Source organism: Phyllopteryx taeniolatus, chromosome 4, assembly GCF_024500385.1.
Source record: "Phyllopteryx taeniolatus isolate TA_2022b chromosome 4, UOR_Ptae_1.2, whole genome shotgun sequence".
NCBI lineage: Eukaryota > Metazoa > Chordata > Actinopteri > Syngnathiformes > Syngnathidae > Phyllopteryx > Phyllopteryx taeniolatus.
Window position 1 is genome coordinate 3,423,183 of NC_084505.1, and position 23,922 is coordinate 3,447,104.

Below are 23,922 nucleotides of genomic sequence, written 5' to 3' on the forward strand. Positions count from 1 at the left end.
GCTATTGCAGTTCCATTTGACAAGATCTTTGTACCCCAGGATTATTTCGTACTGTGTGACCTGTAAAAATAAAACAAAAATGAAAATATATATTTTCAGACAACAGCAAAACACTATCGCGAGCTAGCAGCTTGACAGTCAAATACCAGCTGAATGATAGTAGCTGTAGTATAGTTGGACAAGTAGTAAAGGTAATGGTACAAACATCTGTAGTAGTATAAATAGCCATTAGTCGTATAAGTAGTAGGGCCCGACCGATGTAGATTTTTTTTTTTAGGCCAATGCAGATTCCGATATTTGGCAGAATAAAATACAGATAATCAATTAATCAGCCAATTAATTAAAGAATTTAAATGATGAATAAAATAACTTTTTCGGGTTAGCCTCAAGACCAAAGCTAACCCTGCCAGCCTCATACAGCAGCTCACACTTTGCAGCCTGTAGAATGTTATTCTGCCATCACTGAGCGTGCTTTAAGCTGTTTACTAGTGATGGCGAGATGAAGCTTCATGAAGCATGATTTTGAAAGTGCTTATTTTGAAATAACAGTTTATCATCATTTTTGCTTTTTTTTTTTTTTAAAGTGATTCATTCATGAGCAAAATTATATAAACTCAGGGACAGGAATTTTTCCTCTCTCAGTGAGGTTTTATTGTACCTTACTTTCTTGGAAGACAAAAAATACCTTCCTTTTGAATAAAAAAAATAAATGGTGGAAAATGTATTCTTAATTTAAAAAGTGTAATTGATAAGCCTTAATAACAGTTATTTATGTGCCGTAGTGCTGCTTGTGGTTCAAACTCAGGCGACCATCATACCCCAGGTTGAGAGTCAAGTGCACCAATGGCTGGTCTATTAGACCAGGGTGCCAGGTTAGCGGGCAGCAGCCCGTTTCCAAGGATTCCGAGGAGTGACGTAAACTGTAATCGCTCGCTATCTCCACTGCCCAGGCTATGTCCAAACTCTATGCTGTAAACCCTCTCCAAACACTAGTAGCCTATACAAACTACACAATCTTTATCCAAACTCTGAGCTGACCGCAACTCTATAAAAAAAACACACATTTTGAATGGAGCCTGCATGAGGGGTTTATGTTGCTGTCAAATCTCGTGGCAAACTCTGAAGCGCTTCCCAAATCGGTCACGTGGTTCAGCCAGGCAGTGAGGCTTCAGACGTCATCACTTCCGGCTCCTCCCCTAAACGAAGCAAGCCTCGATAAGTGCTTTGCGGACACGCCCCCTTCATTACTCGACAAACGCCTCGAAGACTCGGCACAACCCGTAACATCACTACTGTTTACTAACACCCCAGTTGGAGTTTACTGTCAAACTAATCGCACAACAAAAATAATTACCCTCATTTTATATTTAAATATAAGACATTGTTTTAGAAATTGCTAGTTTTATGCTAACAGTCAATAGAAAACCCTATTTATGGGCTATGGCTAATATTAGCATTTGGTCATGGGAGGGTTTTACCTTCAAACAACGAATATTCACACACAAACGCTGTAGTAACACATACAGGCAGGTATTATAACAATAGTCACGGGCATATATTCTTCCTAATCTGTGAAAAACGAGTTTATTAACATTGTATCACAACTTTATTTTTCTACTTTTTTTTTTTAGTTTTCAAGGTACTTTTACATGGTACTTATTGTCAATTCTTGAATATGCGTAACACATACACAGGATTGAAATTACGGTACTCAAGGGCCCGCGGTGCTGCAAAAGACAGTACAAATAATAATATCAATATAAAGGATAAATATAGTATATACAGTTTTAAAAGTATTAATTGAATGTGCAAATATCAAAGGTCAGGTGACGTGTGCAACATAGTCAAGGTCAGAGAACCAAGGCAAATAAGACATTTATAAATCCGCCGCTCTGACTAGGAGACAGAGCGGCCTGAGCGTCAGGCAGTACCAGATGTTTACAGGCAGACCTGACACATTTAATATGGCGGACGCACTGACGTATCCCTGGTAATGGCCAACACGCTCGATCGTAAATTCAAAGAAAATGGAGCGGGCTCTGCCTCTCAGGGCGCAGTGAGAGCGTCAGCTTGAATTTCCGAACATACCCAATATTAAATGAGTAGCTGCATGCCTGCATCGCACCACACTGCCCCTAAGAGGTCAAGGCGCACACAGCAGGAACAGCAGACACAGTCATTGTATAAAAAGACACACTTTCTTTCCTGACTGTGAGATGAAATCAGACTAAACTTTTCCTGTTTTCGTGTCAATTAGGATTACCAAAATTATGTATATTTACTAAAATGGCAGAATACAAATTACCCCGGTGGAGCTCCATGTCACGGAGTTGGTGACCCCAGATCTAGTTATTATGTTCATTTTTTTGTGACAAGATTAACAGTTAACAGCCTACCCATTGTAGTCGACATGTCCAGGGTACTTCACTATTCGTAAGAGAGTTTCCAATTTACGAAGACACCCTTGCACATCTCCAGTGGGCAGCATTCTCGACTTGTAAAAATATGAGTACAAGTACAGGCAAATAAATAACATTTGTCATTTTCTGAAACTACTTTCGACATCTTGTAATAAAATAGGAAGTACGATAACGTTATAATTAATATTGCTTACCTTAACTAGCCCTTTAAGTAAGTAAACCGACTATTAACCGTGTACGAATGGCAACCTCGAATTTGAAATTTTGTTTCTACCGGGGTATCAATAGAACAAAACGGGATTGGCTCCCCTTGTCACGTGGTTTAATGACGTGCTCCTAAATGAAATTATTAAATTTGGTTTTAAGATGTCTTAACTGACTAATGTGTATTTCTAAAATAAATAGTCATAATAAAAATAAATAGTTGAAAATGTAGTTACGTATGTTGGTTGAGTCCTTCTGGTAAACGAGCGTAGGAAAGGGTAGGGCAGGAATGACAGGGAGAGGAGGAGGGTTTAACATGATAATTGTGTTATCGACAGAATGGAGGTCTCCTCCAGAACCAAGGAACATTTGCTTTAATCACGCTGTCTTGGCTGTATTTATTCGAAAGTAGCTGAATGAAATCACGACTCAATAAACCTTACTCCAAGGCTAGCTATATTTGCAGCTGTGCTCGTGTGCAAGCCGAGCTGTCACAGGAATCTTTGAACTCAGGTAGGTGTCTCATGTTTTCGCTCGTTATTAGAAGTACTTCCCAATTAATTTAAAAGACACTTTACTTCATAAATCACCTTTAATACTTAAGCAACCGCTAAATAAATCGACACAATCCTCGTCAATGCAGAAAAGCCTGCGATGCTAAGTCATCAAATTGGGAGCGAGCGATAGCACATCGAACCAATAGCTTTACAACTAGAATGTACACGTGACCCGTACATCGATATTCATTGGACGGAGGGTGGGACTACGCGTCCATCCACCTATGGGGCTTGAACTTCAAATGTTCATGTTTACGACGGTCTGGGATTGTTTATGCAACACAGCTGACGTTTCTGGCGAAGGAAAGACTGTCAAAGCACCGAAAAGACTCATTTGCTTGTTGCTTACACACTCATGTACCGACAAAACTGACAACATACGCGGAACACTGTGTAATAGTCACATTCTGGTTACAATTCTGTGATATTTGTCATGTGTGAGCTGGTGCTTATTAACAGAGTCATTATTATTAATAAATGTTAGAGGTGCAGGTCACAAAACAATGCAACGCACTCGTCCGGCATGTTTAAACATAATATGAAAATGAAGATTGTGAGCTTGTTTTTTGTACATGATAGCAAATAAGCGTAAACATAGTTGCATTTTGATAGTATACAATGAGTGTGATGTGGTTATTTTAATTAAAATTGCCAGGATATCCATCCATCCATCCATTTTCTGAGCCGCTTCTCCTCACAAGGGTCGCGGGCGTGCTGGAGCCTATCCCAGCTGTCATCGGGCAGGAGGCGGGGTACACCCTGAACTGGTTGCCAGCCAATCGCAGGGCACATAGGAACAAACAACCATTCGCACTCACAGTCATGCCTACGGGCAATTTAGAGTCTCCAATTCATGCATGTTTTTGGGATGTGGGAGGAAACCGGAGTACCCGGAGAAAACCCACGCAGGCACGGGGAGAACATGCAAACTCCACACAGGCAGGGACGGGGATTGAACCCCGCACCTCAGAACTGTGAGGCTGACGCTCTAACCAGTCGGCCACCGTGCCGCCATTGCCAGGATACTGTATTTCAATTTTCTGAATTTTCATTGGAGATGAAACGGTTGGGAGTTTTCCATGACCAAAAATGATAATCACAATTATCGGTGTTATCACAATATTACTAAAATAAATTTAAACAAAAATCACTGAAACACACCAAAAGCATTGAAACACATTATTTTGGAATAAAAAAAATATAGATATAAAATCTGTAACTCTATGTACTGTAGGTACATTTTAACAGAAATTATAAACAGCAACACAAAGTGAATTTACATGCATGCAAGACCCCACAAAATGTACTTAAAATGACTAAAATGGCTTTTATTTAATAGTGGTGGGACTCGAGAATAGACAGCTATTTTGACAATAAATAGTTTGAGACATAAAAACACTATGGAGACTCACTTAGCTTCGAGCAATTTAATGGCAAGAGGGAAGAAGCTGTAGGAATGTATGCTGGTTTTAGTTTGCATTGTTTGATAGGAAGAGGAAGAGGTGGTGACCAGGATGGGGAGGTTCTAAGAGGATCTTGCATGCGTCTTGAGTTCTGGCAGCGTGCAAGTCCTCAAGGTTGGATAGGGGGTACCGACGATTTTTCCGGCAGTCCTAATTTTCCGTTGCAGTCGAAGTTTGTCCTTTTTTGTGGCAGCACCAAACCAGACTGTGATGGATGAACACAGGACTGATTCGATGACTGCTGTGTGGAACTGCCTCAATAGCACCTGTGGCAGGCTGTGCTTCCTCAGAAGCCGCAGGAAGTACATTCTCTGCTGGGCTTTTTTGAGGATGGAGTTGATGTTGGTCTTCCACTTCAGGTCCTGAGAGACTGTAATTCCCAGGAACTTGAAGGTCTCGACGGTTGACACGCGCAGTTGGACAGCCTGAGGGGCAGTTGTGATGAACGATGTTTTCTGAAGTCCACGATCATCTCTACAGTCTTGAGCGTGTTCAGCTCCAGGTTGTGTCGGCCGCACCAAAGCTCCAGCCGCTCCACTTCCTGTCAATACGGATACAATAGCATGTACACAGGATCTGGTTGTAGTTTTCTCTGAGCAGCCACCTTTATTGTTACCTCTATTGTTGACGTCCATCCATTTTCTATACCACTTATCCTCATTAGGATCGTGTGTGAGATGGATCCTATTCCATTTGACGTTGGGCGAGAGGCGGTGTACACCCTGGGCTGGTTGACAGACAGCCAATCGCAGGACACATAGACAAACAACCATTCACACTCACATTCACACCAAGGACAATTTATAGTCTTTAATTAACCTAAGAAGCATGTTTTTGGAATTTGCGAGGAAGCCGGAGTAACTGGAGAAAACCTACGCAATCATGGGGAGAACATGCAAACTCCACATAGGAAGGCCGCAGCCCAGATCCGAACCCCCAACTTCAGAACTGTGTCACTTGTTGACCGTGATGCTTAGTGTGAACAGAGATAATGAATTCTAACTTTTCTTAAAATTTGATGAGACTAGCAGTTAACTTGTTTCTACAGTTATAGAATTGTGAGAAACATAGAAGATAGACGATGAATTTTCATCTGTCAACAACGTTTTCTACTTCTTACGGTGTAGTGCTGTTCATATCCCATAGACGCTCCACACTGCCCACTACAGTCTGTGAGAATATCGCCTAACAGTGGGGGCAAGCCGCACAGAATATAAATGCTGTAAAAGTTGTGTTGGGCTGATTCCATGCGTCTCATTTCCGTGCAGAACGTATATGTGTCAAGCATAAACCTATCTTTAGTCAAATGTCTGTAAAATGACAACATGAACATGTAAATAAGATGGCTTATTTCACAGTTGAATTTGCAGATTGTCTGTTATAACCTTATATTTATGGCACATATTAGTGCATTATATACTGTAAATGACTTGGCTTGTACTGCTACCATACATACAGATGGGTCAGGCACTGTGGAGGCTGCCACCCAGACAACAGCAGCAGCTTCAGGAAGAGCTTGTCGACCGACTGGCTGACACAGGAGGAGCGAGACAAGAGCAAGGTACTCCTGACACTATTAATAATAATAATAATAATACATTTTGTTTGTAGGCGCCTTTCTGAGCACTAAGTCACCTTACAAAGCAAATAAAAAACAAGGAAGTAACAACAACAAAAACATGCAGATAATAAACACATTCAGTATACAAAGTGAGTATATATAGAGTGTAGAATCAAATGTATAGTATATGTAAAGTCAAATGTTAAGCCAGTTTAAACAGATGAGTTTTGAGGTGAGATTTGAAGGTTGGGAGATAGTCCATGTTGTGGATGTACCTGCTTCTGTCAGCAAATGGATATTGACTATATTCTATAATTCAGGTAACTGGAAAAAATGCTTGCGATATATGTAGTAAGTAATAAATTAGTCAACATCTGTTGAATATTGTGGACAGAAACATGAGTGTAATTTTTGATGATATACTGTATATCTGTAAATAAGGTCAAGACACTGATTTATGTAACAGAGTGTTACTTGGTCAGCCCTATGGGGGGCACAAGCCAGTGAAAACTATAGGCCAATCCCAAGCCCGGATAAGTGTAGAGGGTTGCGTCCGGAAGGGCATCCACCTTAAAACTTTGACAAACAATTAAGCGTTCATCCAAAGAATTGGATACCGGCTGCGTTAACCTACAGGGCATCGGTGGAAATTCAGCTACTGTGGGTTGAAGACAAAGGAGAGGTGGAAAGCGAGTTATTGGCCAGAAAGACAAGAGGAAAACACAGAGACTAAAACTGAGTGTGGGGACTTTGAATGTCGGGACTATGACAGGAAAAGCTCGGCAGTTGGTTGACATGATGATGAGGAGAAAGGTAGACATATTGTGTGTCTCGGAGAGCAGGTGGAAAGGCACTAAGGCTGGAAGCTTAGGGGCAGGGTTCAAACTATTTTACCATGGTGTAGATGTTAAGAGAAATGGAGTAGGGGTTATTTTAAAGGAATAGTTAGCTAAGAATGTCTTGAAGGTGAAAAGAGTATGAGATCGAGTGATGGGGCTGAAACTTGGAATTGAGGGTTTTATATATAATGTAATTAGTGGCTATGCCCCATAGGTAGGTTGTGACCTAGAGATGAAAAAGAGCTAGATGTAGTTCTGAGCATCCCAGACAGAGAGAGAGTTGTGATTGGTGCAGATTGTAATGGACATGTTGGTGATGAAAACAGGGGTGATGAAGAAGTGATGGGTCAGTTTGGCATCCAGGAAAGTTTGGGGGGACAGATGGTGGTAGACTTTGCAAAAAGTATGGTAATGGCTGTAGTGAACAATTTCTTCCAGAAGAGGCAGGAACATAGGTTGACCAACAAGAGCGGAGGTAGAAGCACACAGGTGGAATACATCTTGTGTAGATGATGTAATCTGAAGGAGGTTACTGGTAGTGGTGGTAGGGGAGAGTGTAGCTCGACAGCATAGGATGGTGGTGTGTATGATGACTTTGGTCGTGGGGAGGAAGATTAAGAAGACAAAGGCAGAGCAGAGAACCATGTGGTGGAAGCAGAGAAAGGAAGAGTGTTGTGCAGCTTTTTGCGAAGAGGTGAGACAGGCTCTTGGTGGGCTGGAGGAGCTTCCAGAAGACTGGACCTCTACAGCCAAGGTGATGAGAGAGACAGACAGGAGAATACTTGATCTATCTTCTGGTAGGAACACGGTGAAGTAGACTTGGTGGTGGAACCTCAAAGTACAGGAAATCATACAAGGAAAGAGGTTAGCTAAGAAGAAGTGGGACACTGAGAGGACCGTGTAGAGGAAACAAGAATGCATGGAGATGTGACGTAGGGCAAAGGTAGAGGTGGCAAAGGCCAAACAAGAGGTATATGATAACTTTTATGCCAGGTTGGACACTAAAGAAGAGGAGAAAGATCTCTACAGGTTGGTCATACAGAGGGATAGAGACGGGAAGGAAGTGCAGCAGGTTAGGGTGGTTAAGGCTAGAGATGGAAACGTGTTGACTGTTGTCAGTAGTGTGCTGGATCGATGGAAAGAATACTTTGAGGAGTTGATGAATGAGGAAAATGAGAGAAAAGGAAGAGTAGAACATACAAGTGTGGAGGACCAGGAAGTGGCAATGATTGTTAAGGGGGAAGTTAGAAAGGCACTAAAGAGGATGAAAAATGGAAAAGCAGTTGGTCCTGATGACATACCTGTGGCGGTATGGAAAAATCTAGGAGAGGTGGCTGTGGAGTTTTTGACAAGCTTGTTCAACAGAATTATAGCAGGTGAGAACATTCCTGAGGAATGGAGGCAAAGTGTGCTGGTGTCCATTTTAAAGAACAAGGGTGATGTGTAGAGCTGTGGGAACTATAGAGGAATAAAGTTGATGAGCCACACAATGAAGTTATGGGAAAGAGTAGTGGAGGCTAGACTCAGGACAGAAGTGAGTATTTGTGAGTACCACAGATGCATTATTTGCCTTGAGGGTATTGATGCAGAAGTACAGTTAAGGTCCAAAGGAGCCACATTGTGTCTTTGTAGCGCTAGAGAAAGCCAATAACAGGGTAGGAATTATGGTACTGCATGCGGAAGTCAGGAGTGGCAGAGATGTAGTGTTGCAGTGATGTATGAGTGCAGCAGAACAGTGGTGAGGTGTGGTATTGGTGTGACAGAGGAGTTTAAGGTGGAGGTGGGACTTTGTCAGAGATCAGCCCTCAGCCCCTTCTATTTGTAGTGGTGATGGATAGGCCGACAGAGGAGGTTAGACTGGAATCCCCATGGACCATGATGTTCGCAAATGACATTGTGATCTGCAGTGACAGCAGGGAGCAGGTGGAGGAGCAGTTAGAAAGGTGGAGGCATGCACTGGAAAGGAGAGCAATGAAGCTTAGCTAAAGTCAGACAGGATATATGTGCATGAATGAGAGAGGTGGAGGGGAAAGAATGTAGCTACAGGGAGAAGAAATTGTGAGGGTGGAGGACTTTTAATACTTACTCAACAGTCCAGAGCAATGGTGAGTGTGGTAAAGAAGTGAAGAAACGGGTCCAAGCAGGTTGGAACGGGTGGAGTAAGGTGTCAGGTGTGTTATGAGACAGAAGAGTCTCTGCTATGATGAAGGGCAAAATTTATAACATGGGTGAGGCCAGCCATGATATACGGATTAGAGACAGTGGCACTGAAGAGAAAACAGGAAGCAGAGCTGGTGGTGGCGATAATGAAGATGTTGAGGTTCTCTCTAGGAGTGACCAGGTTGGATAGGAATAGACATAAGATCATCAGAGGGACAGGCAAGGTTAGGTGTTTCAGAGACAGTTAGAGAGAGCAGACTTTGATGGTTTGGACACGTCCAAAGGAGAGATAGTGAGTATACTGGTAGAAGGATGATGAGGGTGGAGCTGCCAGGTAAGAGAGCTAGAGGAAGACTAAAGAGAAGGTTGATAAATGTAGTGAAGGAAGACATGAGGGCAGTTGGTGTTAGAGAGGAGGATCCAGGAGATAGGTTTACATGGAAAAGGATGACATGCTGTAGTGACCCTTAACGGGGACAAGCCAAAAGGAAAAGAGGAAGTGTTACTTTGTCATTGATATGTGTATTTCATCGGATTTGTGTCCAAATTTACGTTTTGTAGTGTGTGCATGCTAGCAAGCCATGTGTGTCATTACTGCAAACATATCAAAATAATATTTCCCCAGGAAGGGTTGGAGGGACACTTCGAAGAGTCCCTCAACATTGTTATGGTCCCGACATCTATCATCTGCTGAAAACACGCAGAGGAGGTAGGATGATAATATTTTATACTTTTTTTTTACAATGCTGCTCATTCATTTTTGACTTTTGGAGTGCTATATATTCTTCACTTTTTAAATACTCATTTGCTTTATATGATGACTGATAGTTTGCATACACTGAGAATCACATGAAAGAATAGTTTACATTTTCTGGTGGAAGAAGCTATTGCGGCGGCACGGTGGACGACTGGTTAGCACATCTGCCTCACAGTTCTGAGGACCGGGGTTCAAACCGTGTGCAATGGTTGTTCGTTTATATGTGTGCCCTGTGATTGGGTGGTGACCAGTGCAGGTTGTACCCCGCCTCTCGCCCGAAGATAGCTGGGATAGGCTCCAGCACGCCCAAGACCCTAGTGCGGATAAAGCGGTACAGAAAATGGATGGATGGATGGATGGAGAAGCTATTGCTTTTATACATTAATTAATTACAACCCCACTTCCAATGAAGTTGGGACGTTGTGTTAAACATATATAAAAACATAATACAATGATTTGCAAATCATGTTCAACCTATATTTAATTGAATACACTACAAAGACAAGATATTTAATGTTCAAACTGATAAACTTTATTGTTTTTAGCAAATAATCATTAACTTTTAATTTTATGGCTGCAACACGTTCCAAAAAAGTTGGGACAGGGTCATGTTTACCACTGTGTTACATCACCTTTTCTTTTAACAACATTCAATAAACGTTTGGGAACTGAGGACAGTAATTGTTGAAGCTTTGTAGGTGTAATTCTTTCCCTTTCTTGCTTGATGTACAGCTTCACCCTTTCAACAGGCTCCGTTGTCGTATTTTAGGCTTCATAATGCGGCACACATTTTCAATGGGAGACAGGTCTGGACACTACTTTGAATGTGAATCCACTTCAGGTGTATATTTATACTAATGATCTACTCCACTTAACAATGCAATCTTATTTAGACTGGTCATTCTGAAGTGTCACAAAAGAGCCACATGAAGTCAAAGAAAACACAAAAAGCACACTTAATCCTTTTGTGCTTTCGTAAAGCATACTATGCATTTTTTTTCACAATTTAAAACAGTTCTCAGGTGTCTTAATAACACATCTGCCGTGATGAAATTGGCTCCCTTTAGGGGCACCCACACCTACACACACACATGCACATACGCACGCACGCATGCACACATACACACACACTAAACTAAAAAGAGTGCAGCATTTCATCACCAAGTAACCCAAATACACTTGTTAATGGACCATGTGCACAGCAACATATTCACATTTTCGGAGGGAAGATCAAATGGTTTAACAGTTTCTCCTGTTAAACAGGAGTTAAGTTTGCTACAAGCTGCCATCTGACTGACTGCTACTCATGTTTTTGTATTTTATGATTATTTTTTTTTATTTGAACCAAAAAGTGGATGAAATTCACAGGGTAAAACCTATATTAACTGAGAATATGTGTGGGACCATCTTTAATATGGAATATTCATCAATAAGTCAGTGGTACACCTCGACGTGCGCACAACATTTTTTGTAGCAATCATCCACCGTTTCACGCTAATCTGACCAACATCTGACAACATTTTGGGATTCACTAAAGCACGTGCGTTTCTGATGCCTTGGTAGATCCCGAGGTCTTGTTCCATTGACTCATATTAGCTACAGCGAACAGTTCGGGGACACACAATTTGAAGTAGGTCACTGGATCTCCCAACGCTTGAAGAACGCATCAGAAACGCAATGCTTTAGTGACTCCTGAGAATCCTGAAATGTTGTCAGATGTCGGTCAGGCATGCTTGTAACGGTGGCTTGATTGCTATGAAAAAGGTGGTGCACACATCGAGGTGTACCAGTGACCTATGGATGAACATTCCAAATCAAAAATGGTACCACAAATATTCTCAATTGATGTAGGTTTTACCATGTGATTTTAATCTACTTTGTTTCAATAACATTTTAAATAAACAATACAAAACCATCAGTGACTTTTGAAACACCCTCTGTATTCAATAGTTTGGTCAGGTGCAAGTACTTTTCAAAGTTGATATGTCATCAACGGTTTTTACTTTTCATTCAAAGACGGGCAGATAGCTCCTCCAGCCAGCACTGCGTTGTGCTGCTATCTTCAGTGTCAACCCTTTTTTGAGTTTTAACACGTCACTGTGTTTACATCCGTACCAGAAGTTAATATGCCACTTTACACTGCACGCTGAAGCGCTTCGTGCATTGAGTTGATAGCAGTGTTTGACATCACCAGACACAAATAACCCACATCAGCAACTTGGCCGAACATTATTATAAGGTTATTTTCAGAAGCTAATGCTGGTAACAGTGTTAGCTAACACTAATCTTTGCCAACACTACAGCTCATTTTGGCTTTGAATGAATGAACGAATAATTACGCTTTGGCTGCCGTTTTTAAGTATTTTTTTTATTTCTTTATTCGCTCTGGAACTTTGTTCAGCCTAGGTGCCGAGTCAATGGCTTCGAAATATCGTGTGTCGGTAGTTATTATGTTAATTCAAAACAGTGGGACTAATTGCAGAACAGCTCACTCACAGACACATTTTCAGACATAGGGAAATAAGTAAAGATTTAATAATTTTTAACTTCATGAGTGGGTAGGGACTCTATACACATGTAACTTGTACAATGACAAGAAATTTAAAAAGTCAATTTTCCATCATCTGTCCCCTTACCTCTTGAGAGGTACACTGACATCTTGCATGACATTATCGATGTTCAAAATAAGCTCACATCCTACACCATGATTTTATCTCTTGATGCTTGTTGAGCTGAATGTCATGGGACTTACGAAGCTCTTATTTTAAGGCTCCATATATGTTTCCTGCTTTGAAACAAAAATGCCTGTATGTCAAGTTTTCTGTATGTGCCTTGTGTGTGTATTTTTTATTTTTTTTAAAACCTAGTCTGTAATTCTTTGTTGTCATAGGTAAAGAACAAAATGGTTTTATAGATTTGGAGATGCTTCCACCTGAGTTAGGCATCACCATATTGTCGTATCTGAACGCTACTGATCTGTGTCTGGCCGGCTGTGTGTGGCAGGACCTAGGAAATGATGAATATCTATGGCAGGGGTAAGGAAATTTAAGTCTGGTTTCTGCTGTGGCAATTTGCCACATGTTTGCAGTAAATGTCTTTTTTGCTTTTTTGCTGAATGGTCTTTTTGATAACCCCCCTGTGTTGATTTTCCAGGCTCTGTAAGTCCACATGGGGTCACTGCTCCATCTACAACAGAAGGCTGCCTGCTGGTTTCTCATATAGAAGACTATATCTACAACTAGATGAAGGCAGCCTTACATTCAACGCAAACCCACAGGAGGTAATGCATTCCAAACATCAAAGATCACAAGTCCCATAGGCCCACATGCATTTATGTGTGTGTCTCGCTCTTCAGAAGTACCTATAGACTACCTACCTAAGGCCTGTGTGTGATCTCTCTTTCTCTTTCTCTCTTTCTCTTTCTGTCTGTCTTTCTCACTGTGTCTTTCTTCACACCACCACCCCCGTCAAAAGGGTATCTCTTATTTCATGTCTAAAGGCATACTAGTGGATCACCCCACAGAGCAGGCTAAGTTCATCTTCTACACTAGACGGCTCAACTGGAAGATGCTGAGAATTTACCTGGATGAGAGGTAAGCAGAGAGATGTATCGATACCCTTGAAAATTTACTCGCGCAGTAGTTTATGGCAGGCAAAGTTACCATCTGCATGACTCTTTTTCAATATACTGTATGTAAATGCATATGAAAACACTTATTTTTATAGGAAAAGTAAACCTTCCATCAGACATGCACTAAATTAAATGTAATACATTGTGGCATTATAAATATCAAAGTTCAAAGTCAACAATAGCATGATCTTATTTATCAGTTGATATAGTGGTATATTTATTTGCAGGGCAGTAATTTCAGAAAGCACTACAGTACTTTTTTTTAATCTGTTTATTGCAGAGTCTTCTCACTGGCACAAACAAACTGACAACTAAACTGAACTAAAAACTACATTTTCAAAAAAATAAATAAATCTTGTAATTTCACCATCTGATATAATGTGTCCTTATTGTTTTCCTCCAAATATTTTAGATGTACATTAGTGTTTGAGTTCAGCACCATGATTTATTGAAATATTAGGCCACGGCAAACTCACAATGAATATTCAATTATATTTAACTTCAACACTTAAGAGCAGGACTTATTTAAAGCTTGCCTAAGTATTATTATTATTTATTTTTTAAAGCTCTTAGCAATGAATTAAAAATTAGACGATTATGTTAGAGATTCATCTCTTATCATTCCCACAGGAAATTTGTTTTGTTTCCAACTGTTTTTGGCAGTGAATGTGACTATGATCGTTATATGTCAGCCACTTTTTTTGGGATTATACTGTGAATCAAAAATTAAAAATGTATACCAGTAAATTATATATAAAAAAAACTATATTTAATCGAGTTGGCAGTTGTAAATATTTTTCCAATGATAACAATGTCACAATAAACTCCACAGCACATATCATCTAATGCTAGTGTGTATATTCAACAATATAACCTACAATGAAATAATAAGAACAAAATAGAATAAAACAATCCCATACATCACCAAGCAACAATAAAAAATGAAATGAAAATGAATTAGAATATTGTGAAATCAACAGTTTTGTAAAGGTCAAAAGATTGTGGAGCTGGAACTACTGCGGCTCTGCCATCTTTCGTGACCAGTGACGATGTAGGAACTGGAAGTCTCAGGCATCAGGCAGGCTCATTGGAAATGAGTAGATCAGAGATATGTGCAGGAGCGGGTCTTTTTAATGCTTCAAAAACAGTCTTAGTAATATATATTATACACCGTAATATTTAAATTAAATTTGTATCACTTACAAGTAGCTAATGGAGGGCAGTATGGACTGAGGTGATATGATCGCTTATTTTCAGTTGGAAGTTTTGCACGAGCATTTTTCTACTGGAGTCTTTTGATGTTTTATATGCTGATGTAAGGTGCTACATAACAAAGCAATATATCGCAATATCAATGTTTTGCTCAACACCTAAAATGCATATAATTTAATTAAACGTTTTAGAAATCTTTACTGCATGTGTACACAGGAAAAATACCTGCACGATCGTCAAATTAGACATTGTATCTTGTGTGTGTGTGTGTGTGTGTGTGTGTGTGTGTGTGTGTGTGTGTGCAGGCGTGATGTTTTGGATGAGCTGGTGACACTTCACAACTTCAGCAATCAGTTCCTTCCCAATGCTCTGAGGGATTTCTTCAGACACATTCATGCACCAGAGGAGAGAGGAGAGTATCTGGAAACACTCATCACTAAATTTAGCCACAGGTTTTGTACCTGTAACCCTGGTCTTGTCCGAGAGCTGGGTCTCAGTCCTGGTTAGTGTACACACGCTATCAAACAACTGAACACAATTTTATCTTAATAATTGAACAGTTGTGTCATTGCAGGCCTAATGAGATAAATAACACAATTATAGCAAAGTTTGTATGTTAAGAAATACGTGTTCTGTTGAAAGTTTTGTATTACTCATTATTATGAACCTTTTTCAAATATCCATTAAATAATAAGCCGCTGAACTGTAAATTATTACACAACTACAAACGAAATCTTTTATGGCTAATAAAGATCATTTTATTTATTTTGGAGAATTGAAAAGGTGTTTTAAGAAACTGACATGGATTTTTAGAAAAGCATGTTAAAGTGATAGGCAACCGTGGAATGAAAACATCACAGGCCTCAATAATAAGTGTCCCTTTATGAGATGTTTAAAAAAAATAATTTGTAATACTATTTTCTTAATATATCATTTTCAAATGTATATTAGAATGATGATGTTGACAATGTTGGTAAATGATGATGGAATTTTCAATTTCAGTCAGAAAAAAAATGTCAATCAAAGTGCAACAAGGCCTTGTTTTACACTCAATAAATAAAATAACACTGAAAATATATTATTGCTCAATTATCATTTTTACTAAAACGTGACACATCCTGGTAATGAAATTACATATTCACTGATTCGTTATACTGCTTTGAATCTGGGTTCTAAAGATAAAATGTAAAGTTTAAAGCCTTCTCAATACATTTATACTCTTAAGTGGAAATGGCATTTGTGTGGGGAATATGCAGTGTGTAACAATACAAAGAAAATTGTGCTAGATTGTGACATCACGTTTTGTGGCTACTAAAAACAGATTTGAATAAGAATACAAATGTATCTGTCTACGTAAACTTGAGCTTTCTGGTTATAGGCAAAAACTGGCCAAAAATAAACAACAGCAACAACAAATCCCTAGTTTCAGTATTGTCAGTGGACCATGTATCTCCTTGGTGTACTGTTATTCTCACCAGACAGTCCTGGAATTTGCTCTAATACGCCCTGGTTTTACTTTTGTGATTAGTGGGATTAGTGTAATGATACTGGATCATAGATGGATGGTTGGTAATCACTGATATCAACTTTACTGCTAACTTCTCCCGTAGTTGTTGTTGTTTTTTTGGGGGGGCGGGGGGTTAAATGTAAATGTAGAAGAACAATATTTTCAGCATTCAGCAAGCAATGGCAATAATATGATATAGTTTGTCTTTGTTACTTAGTTTATTTGTAAGTCTTTAGGGTTATCTACACAACTTTCCTGCCTACTTTCCACCAATTATAGTACTTCTTTCATTATAGCACATACTTCCTCATTTCAAGATGAATTTATAAATTTGAGGAACACATGCATTTCTCCTAATATGTACATGTCAAGCGGCATAGTGAACGACTGGTTAGCACATCTGCCTCACAGTTCTGAGGAACGGGGTTCAAATCCCAGCCCCACCTGTGTGGAGTTTGCATGTACTCCGGTTTCCTCCCACATCCCAAAAACATGCGTGGTAGGTTGATTGAAGATTGTAAATTGCCCATAGGTGTGAAAGTGTGTGCGAGTGGTTGTTTGTTTATATGTGCCGTGCGATTGGCTGGCGACCAGTTCAGGGTGGACCCCGCCTCTCGCCCAAAGATAGCTGGGATAGGCTCCAGCATGCCCGCGACCCTAGTGAGGATAAGCGGTACAGAAAATGGATTTATAGATGTAAATGTCATGAAAATCAAAGAGAAATAAATGTAAACTTGGTCACATTCGGGCCATTTACTTGGTTTTAATCAGATCCTAGTTTGTTTTAATGAACTTGAATTGTATAGTGAGCAATTTACTGGTGTGTTGTGGATTTCTAAATTATCCACTATCTCATGATAGTGCTACCTCTTGCGAGTTGAACCCTGCGATTGTAACATAAATGTTATTTATGACCTGCAACTTTCTCTCTTCAGAACCACATATGAGGCAACTATTTTTTTTTCTGCTGAGTGGGATCATTGTGTACTTTTTTGTTCTTTTCAGATGCTGTGTATGTGCTGTGCTACAGTCTCATCCTGCTGTCCATTGATCTGACCAGTCCTCATGTCAAAAACAAAATGTCAAAGAGGGAATTCATCAGGAACACTCGCAGAGCGGCCCATAATGTCTCAGATGACTTTGTGGGCCATCTTTATGACAACATATACTTGATTGGCCATGTGGCTGCGTAGCTCATCTCACCAGCTGTCTATTAGAAATCCTCACAATGCACTGAAGAATAGGAATCATTGATTTGGTTCCTATGTACTGTATCCCTGGAATGTTTGGAATATTTATATAGAATTTTCAAACAAACAAATACAATATACCACTGTACTGTGGGAGAGATGCTGCCACCAAAATGATCTGAATGTTCTAAGATGTTTGTAATATAGGAAGATGGTTTTAAAATCATGAAGATAAATAACCTCTGACACTGCACTGATGAAGTACTACTACAAGTGGTGGAAGGATGACCAGGAGAGCCCCCCTCAGACTGTTATATGCAAGTACAGTAATTTATTTCCAATACTGACTGCTTCAGGATCACTAGTTAGACAAATATACATATTTAACCCAAAAATATAAGCCACTACATCAACTGAAAAAAATTTCAAGCAGCCTGTTGTCCTTGATAAACAATCTGGAATGTCAAAGCATCAGTACACGATGGCTTTCATTACCTGTTGATTATATACAGTATTTACTTGTTGATTATAAGTGCAATTTGCCATGAACTTTTATCTCATTCAATATAATTCACAATTGTGTGAAATTAAAGAACATGAAGACTTTAATTTACAATAATGCTGACATTTTCCACAGTGCACTAGTCCAGGCTGAGTCAGCTGGGATAGTCTCCAGCTCAACCGCAACGCTAATGATTACAAGCGTTATAGAAAATGGGTGGATGGATTTTCCGCAGTAGTTATCAGTGCATATGGTACAAGTAGAAGCTTTGTGCTGCCTTATGATAAACTATAACATAGTACTTCTTTTTTAATTAAACATGTTTGAAAAAAAACATTGCTGCTCAAGTCCAGTCACGGTGTAGTTTAGTTCCATGCCATAAGTATCACAAAAAGCATCCACTTTCAATTACAGCTAATATAACTGTGTAACCAACACCATGGAGAACATATGAAAGGTTTTGCAGGGCAGATATATAGGTACTGTTTTTAATTGATTGTTTAAAGCTATGGAAGAAAAATACCTCTGCAAGGGAAACACTACAGTAAAAAACAGGATTAGATTGTAAATCAGTAACATACGTTCTTTTGGTATGTAATTTGATAAGTAATCAACAATTTCCACACCAATGGCCATACTCACATACACATTAGATTTTTTTAATAGCTAATAAATGTGGCATTAAACAGATTGTTATTGTACCGTCTATAAGTGTAAAACTATTTGTATGAGTTATCAATGAATGTTACCTTCACAACAGACCTTACGTTGTTGAGAAGTAGTTCTATTATTTAACCTTTTACATTAAAGGTCAATAGCCTTGCAGCTATATCTTTTTGAAATTATATTTTCTCTTTTGAGAGTCCATTGAAGTCAATAAAATAACCTCTTGGTTTTATTATAAAATCAAGACTTGACCTGCAATTTTATTCATTATGTTGAAGAGCTATTAAAGACACACACTTGTGAAGTACAGCTTTTCTAAATTATGAAAGCAATTTAGGTGTTGTTTTGTTTCCTCTGTTTAGAATGCTTTGTAATTGACACAATGTATCTAGAATGTGTCACAAATATGTGAATAATTATTAAATCATGCCTTTGCTAACATGTTTCTAGTTTCTGTACTTTTACACCTTAGCTAAGATGTGTAGCATGAGAAAATATGGTCCAACAAGATATGGAGAACTGTTTACAAACTGGCAATGCAGGATTGCTGACCACATTTTCTTGATTGTCCCTTGCATTCTAATATGAAAGTGGATGAACCAAAGGTGCAAATTTAGCTCTCATAACGGTCCACTTAGGTAGACTATAAATATGCAAAACTACATTGTTTTCTTTTCTCTCTATTTGGCAAAAATAGTGGTTCATTATAAAACCTCCCCACTAAGAGAAACAGCAGATGAAGCATTGTGGATCGACAGAATTTCTTGGATTATTTTGTTGCTGCTCCTTGCTGTGCGGGCAGAACTCATAAGGCTCAATCACAAGTGTCCCATAGGTCAATAAAACAAAACTGCCATTATGCAGTTCTAATGGGAAATGATAGGCTGGCAGCAACAGGAAGTCAGACGTACACACACTAAAGAAAACAGCACGTTACGAGTAATGACAAGTACATTTTTATATACAGTACTGCAATTATGCTATGAAACATTCTGTATAATGCATAAAATACAGGATGGGGAAAAAATACAGCTCCGACCTATGTTCTCTACCCCAACGTTTTTGAAGTAGAACCACCATAAATCCAATTTATCTCAGGGGAATACACTTACTGGTATTAATACTATGAAGCTAAACTAGCACTAGCAGTTAATCTTGGCCCATTTAATAATTTTGACCAGTACAGTCTGCAAAATATACTTGAAGTAGCTCTATAATAACGTAAATCAAAAAATGTCCTTAATTGTTGCCCCTCAATTCTACAGTAAATAACTTCTCGGTGGCGCTCCCACCTTGTGTGCCCGCTTGGTAGGCCTGTATTTATAAATGTGTGTGTGTGTTCTAGATCAAGCAGCCCAAAACTAAATCCTCTGCAGACACAATATGACCTCTGACACTTGACCTCTGTGTGTGTGGTGTGCCCGCATGTGTGTGTGTGAGTGAGTGACAGAGCAAGAGAGGTATTTGTGTGGTTTTATGCACAGCAAATGAGAAGTGAGTAAAGGGCAAGGATACATGTCCTAACATCACACACACACATGCATACACACTCTTTCTCTTGGTTTATTTCATTCATTCATTTTCAAAACGAAAAAAAGGACAATTGAAAAAGAAAAAACAAATTACAAATATCCTGAAGAAAGGAGCAGAGTAGAAGAGTCACACACTCGTTTGTTTAGAAAATTTGGAAGGTTGGATAAATAGGGCATCAACATACAATATTTTATGTTATCTTGGAATGTATTCATTGACTCTGACTTTATCTTCACAATGGTATGCTTGTGATAAAAAGTCCATATCATATAAAAGACAAACTGCCTGTTGGCAATTTGAGTAAATGGTAATATGCATAGAGTGCAGGATAACAAGCAAAATGATAGGGTTTGGGTCAAATATTAGTACTCATATCACAGGTCAATGCACAAATGATGGTAAAATGATTCAGGAATATCTGTTAATGTCACCTTCTGGTGCATCCTGGATTATGAAATGTGTTTTTAGCATAACTCAGAAAGAAACATCAGCAATTAGCACCTAGCACTGCTTACTCTTTTTTAATGGTGTTGACCCAAATCGGGGTCTCAGGATGATGATGATGATGACGACGAAGACTATGACGACGAAGGGCCTGATGTTTATTTAGGCCAGGCCAGAGCAGTGAACCTGGGTCATCGTCTGGTGGCGTCTCGGTCCGGAGAGGCACACTTAAGCCTGAAAGAGATGATGGATGGCCTCCCGAGCTCAAAGTCTCTGCACTTCATCAGCATGGGCTGACACTGAGGCAAAAGCATGCACACAAACACACGCATGCACATAATTAAGCTTGGTTCACACATGTCCAACCCTGTAATACACTACCTGGACTTCAACTGGTACTGCTGCTACTGTTACTACAGGTAAAGCCCAGCTTTATTATTAACACCATTATGTTTTAATTTTCATTGTTCATACTGTTTTTGTTAATGAATTAAAAGAAACTACGTCTATCATTTTTTTCACTCTAGTTTATCATTTAGTATATTTTAATAAAAGTTTTTTTTTTTGTTCACATGCTCACTCAAAAGTTTGAATTTCATTTTATTTTGAATTCATTATACACGTGGCCCTCAAGGGGGTATTCAACTCACACTCCGATATATACTTTGTGTTGCACACCACACATACTGTAGAACCAGATCACACACATTCAGGTATGTAAGGAGAGATTCAGACAGAAAGCGAAACAGTTGCACAGTACTGCACCACTTGAGCTGGGGTGGTGAGGCTGAGCCCAAAGCCCAAGTCCTTACAGACAACTATTGACGGCCCAAAAAAATAAATGAAAACATTACAATTATGTATAAATATAGCATACATTCATACAATGGCTATAAAACGTCTACACACCCCTTTTCAAATGCCAGGTTTTGGTGATATAAAAAAATGTGACCAAGATAATTACAAGACATTTCCCACCATTAATATGACCCAATATATACAACTCATTTGATATTTTTTAGATTTTTTTTAATGGAAAGTATTACTGAAATGTGGTTGCACAAGTATGCACACCCTCTTATACCGGGATGTGGCCGTGTTCAGAATTAACCAATAACTTTCAAACATGTTTAACTGTAGTCAGCACACACCTGACACCATTTCTAAGACTAATTAACCACAAAGAAGTTTGCTGTTCTAGTAAGCTTTTGCTGACATTTTTTTTTTTTTGCTGTCAAGCAGAAGCCTACAGGTTTTGTACTAACACTGACTGTTACAGGAAGAGACATTGTTTATAATGCTCTTACTACGTGAATAATGTGCAAAGATGGTTCAACGCCTAGATTGTGCACAGCAAGGCAAACGTGATGTTGCCAAAACCCTAAGCTTTCCAAAGCAGTTGGTTAAAGGAGTGAAAAAAAGCAGCTACATTTAATTCGCAGCGGAAGAAATTTGGCATATAATGCTGCTTTCATGAAGTCCACCAGAAAATGTGGAATGTGTTGATTTCAGCTAGAGTAGTGAAGAACATCTGGGTGTCTCGATGGGATCTGGATGCCGTTTACTGCAGGGGTTTAGAAAATGCACATGTATCTCACCCAATTGCAAAATGAGCACCACCAACAACTTGCTCAAACCCTTTCTACCAAAGCCTGGATGGAGCTGTGGAGCTGGCAATGGTGTGTCTCAACCAGATTTTATTCAACCAAGGCAGAGACATGCCCTTATCTGCATTTTTAGCGAGACACTACTAATCCGCACAAAGCTGTAGACTGCATGCTCTTTTGAAGTGGATTAAAAAATAAATAAATAAAATAATGTAGACACTGAAAGATTATCATCAGGGGAAACATGGCTGGCCTGCTCCAATTGGCCTGACACCAAAAATGCTGCAAAATTACAACTCCTTGTTCAGCAGAGATAGCCATGTGACCCCAAAGACAATTAATACCTCTTATTAGCAAGACCACCTCTTTGGCCATGCAAAGCTTTATGGTGCAAAGTCTCCAATATCACTTGCAGTACATCCAGATTGTGGAGGCATGTAGCAACCTTGTCGTCTGTGTTGAAGATGACGAACATTGAGCTGGACCAGCTGGCTAACTTTCTTGGTCATAACTTGTAAGTCCATCGTGGGTTCTATCAACTCCCCAAAGTTTTGATGGCACTCCACCAAGCTGAGTTTCTAGTACATTGTCATGATCGGGGATCACAAAGCAGACTCAACACCTAAAGTTCAATAAAACAGAATTTAATAAACCAAAGCAGCTTGTACAGTATAGGCCAAGATCAATACCAGAAGCCAATAGAGAAACAGAAAACAATGATGGAAGCTCAATGTGCCACAGCGGAAAGGAGACACCAAAACAAAGTGCCTTGAGACAAGTTAAATTTGTTCAGTGGCCACGCACATAACTTAAACACTTGTAGGGTATTTCAAATCAGCTTTCCCCTTTGACTGGAAATGCCATTTATTCCAGCCTCACATAGAAAAAGGTTTCCATCCATCCATCCATTTTCTCCCGCTTATCCGGGTCAGGTCACGGGGGCAGTAGCTTTAGCAGGGACGCCCAGACTTCCCTCTCCCCAACCACTTCATCCAGTTCCTCCGGGGGGATCCTGAGGCGTTCCCAGGCCAGCCGAAGGACATAGTCTCTCCAGCGTGTCCTGGGTCGTCCCCGGGGTCTCCTCACGGTGGGACGTGCCCGGAACACCTCACCAGGGAGGCGTCCGGGAGGCATCCGAATCAGATGCCCCAGCCACCTCATCTGGCTCCTCTCGATGTGGAGGAGCAGCGGCTCTACTCTGAGATCCTCCCGGATGACCGAGCTTCTCACCCTATCTCTAAGGGAGAGCCCTGACACGCTGCGGAGGAAACTCATTTCGGCCGCTTGTATCCGTAAAAAAGGTTTTAGTTTTATTTCAATTAGAAAAATAGCACTCTATAATATTGTACCTGATAAAAAAAAAAAAAAAAAAAACAGCAATGACAATTACATAGAATGTAAAAAAAATAAGTTTTGGCCACAATTTTAGCTTTTGTTCAATTGACATTGTGCTATTCTTTCTGGTATGCACGTTTTGGCCACCTGGAGGGTGGAATACAGCTATACAGCGATGGTCTCAGCTCCTCATTAAGCCACAGTACTATTACTTGTTCTTCACAGAGGATAGAGGATATGCCTGTTAAGTGTTATTAGGAATCCCACTCATGTTCTCGTGTCCTGCCCCAATATTACTGGCTGGCATTCCGCTGCACTATGATTGGCTGCTGGC

The 23,922-nt window shown here is 39.7% G+C and overlaps 2 protein-coding genes across 7 annotated transcripts in view; one reads left to right on the plus strand and one right to left on the minus strand.

Moving 5' to 3' along the window:
- Positions 1-2,994, minus strand: part of cep44 (centrosomal protein 44) — a 35,142-nt gene extending 32,148 nt beyond the window's left edge. Inside the window, exons 1-2 of one of the 5 annotated variants that reach the window (XM_061772060.1) lie at positions 2,615-2,781; positions 2,397-2,494 (exon numbers count right to left, since the gene is read on the minus strand). In XM_061772060.1, coding sequence (XP_061628044.1) covers positions 2,397-2,488 — 92 coding nt within the window. In that variant the 5' untranslated portion in view covers positions 2,489-2,494; positions 2,615-2,781. Of the gene's footprint in view, positions 1-2,396; positions 2,495-2,614; positions 2,784-2,860 lie in introns of those variants that run through there. The other 4 variants (XM_061772059.1, XM_061772058.1, XM_061772061.1 and 1 more) reach the window with 4 other exon arrangements.
- fbxo8 (F-box protein 8) lies at positions 2,915-19,108 on the plus strand. 2 transcript variants are annotated; one of them, XM_061772062.1, is made up of 8 exons: positions 2,917-3,137; positions 6,103-6,205; positions 9,830-9,913; positions 12,852-12,996; positions 13,115-13,241; positions 13,436-13,554; positions 15,110-15,306; positions 17,317-19,108. In XM_061772062.1, the coding sequence occupies exons 2-8, from the start codon at positions 6,103-6,105 to the stop codon at positions 17,502-17,504; spliced, it is 963 nt and encodes a 320-aa protein (XP_061628046.1). In that variant the 5' UTR covers positions 2,917-3,137; the 3' UTR covers positions 17,505-19,108. The 2 variants fall into 2 exon arrangements, with proteins under 2 accessions (XP_061628047.1, XP_061628046.1); XM_061772063.1 differs by lacking the exon at positions 9,830-9,913 and having other exon boundaries at positions 2,915-3,137.
- The last annotated feature ends 4,814 nt before the right edge of the window (positions 19,109-23,922 follow it).

Excerpts from the sequence above, each read along its gene's own strand:
- fbxo8 (XM_061772062.1), top strand. The coding sequence starts at position 6,103 with ATGGGTCAGGCACTGTGGAGGCTGCCACCCAGACAACAGCAGCAGCTT. Across the intron at positions 6,206-9,829 it reads AGGAGCGAGACAAGAGCAAG|GAAGGGTTGGAGGGACACTT; the intron begins GTACTCCTGACA and ends ATATTTCCCCAG. Across the intron at positions 13,242-13,435 it reads TCAACGCAAACCCACAGGAG|GGTATCTCTTATTTCATGTC; the intron begins GTAATGCATTCC and ends CCCCGTCAAAAG.